Source organism: Gavialis gangeticus, unplaced genomic scaffold, assembly GCF_001723915.1.
Source record: "Gavialis gangeticus isolate Ggan-Ray unplaced genomic scaffold, GavGan_comp1, whole genome shotgun sequence".
In the NCBI taxonomy this organism is placed as follows: Eukaryota; Metazoa; Chordata; order Crocodylia; family Gavialidae; genus Gavialis; species Gavialis gangeticus.
In genome coordinates, this window is record NW_017729024.1 from 163,668,929 (window position 1) to 163,672,152 (window position 3,224).

Consider the following 3,224-nt stretch of genomic DNA (forward strand, 5'->3'; position numbering starts at 1 on the left):
CAGGGGGCTGGACTCGATCTTCCGGGGTCCCTTCCAGCCTTAGTGTCTATGAATCTATGAAATGGAGCTCTCAGGGGGTAGGGGATGTGCAGTTGGGGTCAGGGTGCAGAAGCGGCAAGACAAGGGGCAGGGCAGTCTCTTACCCGAGACCAGGCCATTGAGCCACTCGGGGGCGGGGGGTGAGGGAAGCTGCAACAGGCATTTCTTCTCACCTGAGGTCAAAAAGTAGAGCTGCGAGTCCCCATGGATACCCACGGTGCCAGGCCCCAGTGAATCCGCCAGGAGGTTGATCATGGAGAAGGCACCACTCATGAGTCCGAAGCCCAGGCCAGCCACTGTGGGGGCAGATGCATGGTGCTGAGCTGGAGATGCCAGAGGCCCTAGCACCCCAAGGGAGGGCCCATGCCTCAGGGACCATCCCTGCAGACAGCCACCCTGCTACCCCCGCCCCCAAACTGTGCTGAGGACTTCTGCACACACCTACCCTTATCCTGAAGGGACTCCTGGGGAGAAACACCCTCCTTCCCCTCCCCCTCTAGCATCCCAGGCTCCTGCCACCCCCTAACCCTGTGCCCCAGCCAGGGGGCGGGACTCACCATATGCCATCTGCTGGATGGAAAGGGGGGAGCAGCCGTCTTCACTGAGCGCCACCAGCCCCTCGATCGCCTTCCTGGGCAGAGGAGACAGTGCCCATCAGAGCCCAGCCCAGACGAGGCCCCCACACTGCAGTGGGAAGGGGCGCTTATTCCCGATTGCCCCTTGGCACTGGCACAGGCAGGATGGCCACAGCTTCTGCCCAGGTGCTCACCACAGTCCTGTCCAATGCTGCCACTGAGGCCTGGCTGGAGGGTCCCCGGGCACCAGTGATGGGAACCACCCTTCGCCCCAGGCAGCTCCAATGGGGGCGCAGAGTGAGGGTGACTGGATGGCCATAGGTCCGAGCCCTGGAGAGCAGCAACACTGGTGAGGATGGAGGGGCCACAGGAGACAGGCAGGCATGCATGAGCTCCCTCATGATGCTGTAGTTCTAAAGGCCAAGGGATGCTGGCTGTGTGAACACGTCCTGCCAGCCCCAGGCTCTCCAGCACCTGGGTGGGGAGAAGCTTGATGCTGCATGCGCACCCTGCCCCCCCCCCAAATGATCACAAACTGCCAGCCAGGTGCTGCAGAGAGGGGAGAAGGGGAACCCTCCCTCTCTGCCTGGATGGTTTGGACTGGGTAGAGCAGGGCACCACACACACACAACTCCCCCCGCCCCCAATGGTCACAAACTGCCAGCCAGGGCACTGCAGAGAAGGGCACTCTGGACACCTGGGCTCCACCCCTGGCCAGCTGAGTAAGCCAGAGGAAGACAGCCCCCCCTCTCAGTACTCCCTTAGCCCACACAAGCTGCAAGTGCTGTGGGCAGGGATGGCCTCTTGCAACATGTCTGTGCAGCACCCAGGCCTGCAAGCACCAAGGCTCAGCGGCCTAGGAAGCAGCCTCTGCCTGGCAGGAGGTGTCACTCCCAGGCCCCCTGGAGGCAGTGCCCAGACTCTGCCCCATACAGGGCTGGGCTGGCAGCTGGCCTGGGCTCCATGGGCAACACCCAATCGTCAGAGCATGGAGCAAAGTGCACTCAGCTGGGAGATGTGCCAGGAAGGCACACCCCTGTGACAATGGTGCCTGGAGTTGGGGGGAGAGCAGGGCTGGGTCTTTAAATGGAAGCCTAGCCCAGCCTGCCAGCATCCAGGCACCCCCCTGCAGGGATGCATGTTCAGGACAGCAGGATCACACCTACAGAGCTGCCTTGTCCAGGAGGCCGCAGCCCGTCCCCAGGGATAAAGACACAGGTCCCTGTGAGGGATTGTGCTGGTGGCAGCCAGCCCTCAGGCAAAGCACAGGTTCACATATCCAATGCCCAGACCAGAGGTAGAAACGTAAAGATGCAGCAGGCGCCAGCAAGGCCCCTTCCCTAGTGGCACTGGCTCACCACTCTTTGCCAGACCTAAGCTGCTTGGGCAGACCAAGATGAGAGGCTGCCTCCCGCTCAGATGCCACCCAGTGCTCTATCTGCCAGACAGGCTCTGGTGCACGACATGTGTGCATACACACCACTGACATCTGCTGACCATCCAGGTGCCCAACTGTCAGCAGGAGGGGAGAAGCCGGCTGCAGTGCCTCCAGCCAATTTATGCTGGACCTAAGAAAGAACTTCTTCACCGTCTGAGCCCCCAAGGCCTGGAACAGACTGCAGCCGGAGGTGGTTCAAGCACCCACTTTGAACGCCTTCAAGACGCATTTGGATGCTTATCTTGCTGGGATCCTATGATCCCTGCTGACTTCCTGCCCCTGGGGCAGGTGGTTGGACTCGATGATCCTCCGGGGTCCCTTCCAGCCCAAATGTCTATGAAATCTATGAAGTCAGGGAAGCTGGGATGGTTCCAGGGACACCAACTCCTCGAGCAAGGACATGCTCCACAGCAAGACAGCGCATGTTCCACAGCAGCCACCCCAGCCCCTCTCCATTATCCCAGTCAACTATTTTGCCCTCACTGCTACTGTCCTGCATTGAGGATTTGGCCACGAGATCTCTCAGTCGCTTGTGCAGCCACCTCCAGAGCTCCTTGCCCAAGGACCAGTGTGGCAGACCTGCTTCCACCATTGCGCTTTGGCCCAAGAGGTCTCTCTCCCCAAGTGTGCTGACTCCAGCTCTGAGCTGACTCTGAGACAGGAGGGCTGGGGAAGAAAGCAATGGGGCAGCATTGCTGCAGCCCCAGATTCAGGGAGGGGCCAAGGTCTGTCCAGCCACGTCTTAGCTCAACTGCCCAAGTCCCAGCTGTGCCTAATGCACAGGTCACACCAGCAGCTGGAAGCAAGGGACGTGCTCCAGTCCCATCTCCAGGCAGGGACGACGGGAGGTGGCATGAGCTGTATCATGTAGGTGCTCATCTCTCAGTGCCATGGAGGCCTGGCTGAGCTGGCACTGTGCTGGCTTTGCCCCTCCAGAGAACAAGTCTGAAGCAAGCAACTCAGGACCTGCCGGGAACCCCAGCACACCATGCCTTTTGTCAATTTAGCCAGCACCAGTGTGACAGTCACATGGAGCAGTGCAGGAAGGAGCCAGGCTGGGGACCCTGACCAGCACCCTACTGCTTCACTGACCCACTGGGAAATAAAGCCTCACGAGCAAGAAAGGTGCTGAGTGTGATCTGCCCTAGCAGGAGCAGGCCCCATGCAGCAGG

General features: G+C 60.5%; 1 protein-coding gene across 1 annotated transcript in view; it reads right to left on the bottom strand.

Annotated features, from left to right (window-relative positions):
- APH1A (aph-1 homolog A, gamma-secretase subunit) overlaps positions 1-3,224 on the bottom strand; it is a 23,491-nt gene that overhangs the window by 11,889 nt on the left and 8,378 nt on the right. Inside the window, exons 3-4 of the mRNA XM_019518283.1 lie at positions 597-670; positions 213-335 (exon numbers count right to left, since the gene is read on the bottom strand). Of these exons, the coding sequence (XP_019373828.1) occupies positions 213-335; positions 597-670 (197 nt within the window). The remainder of the gene's footprint in view (positions 1-212; positions 336-596; positions 671-3,224) is intronic.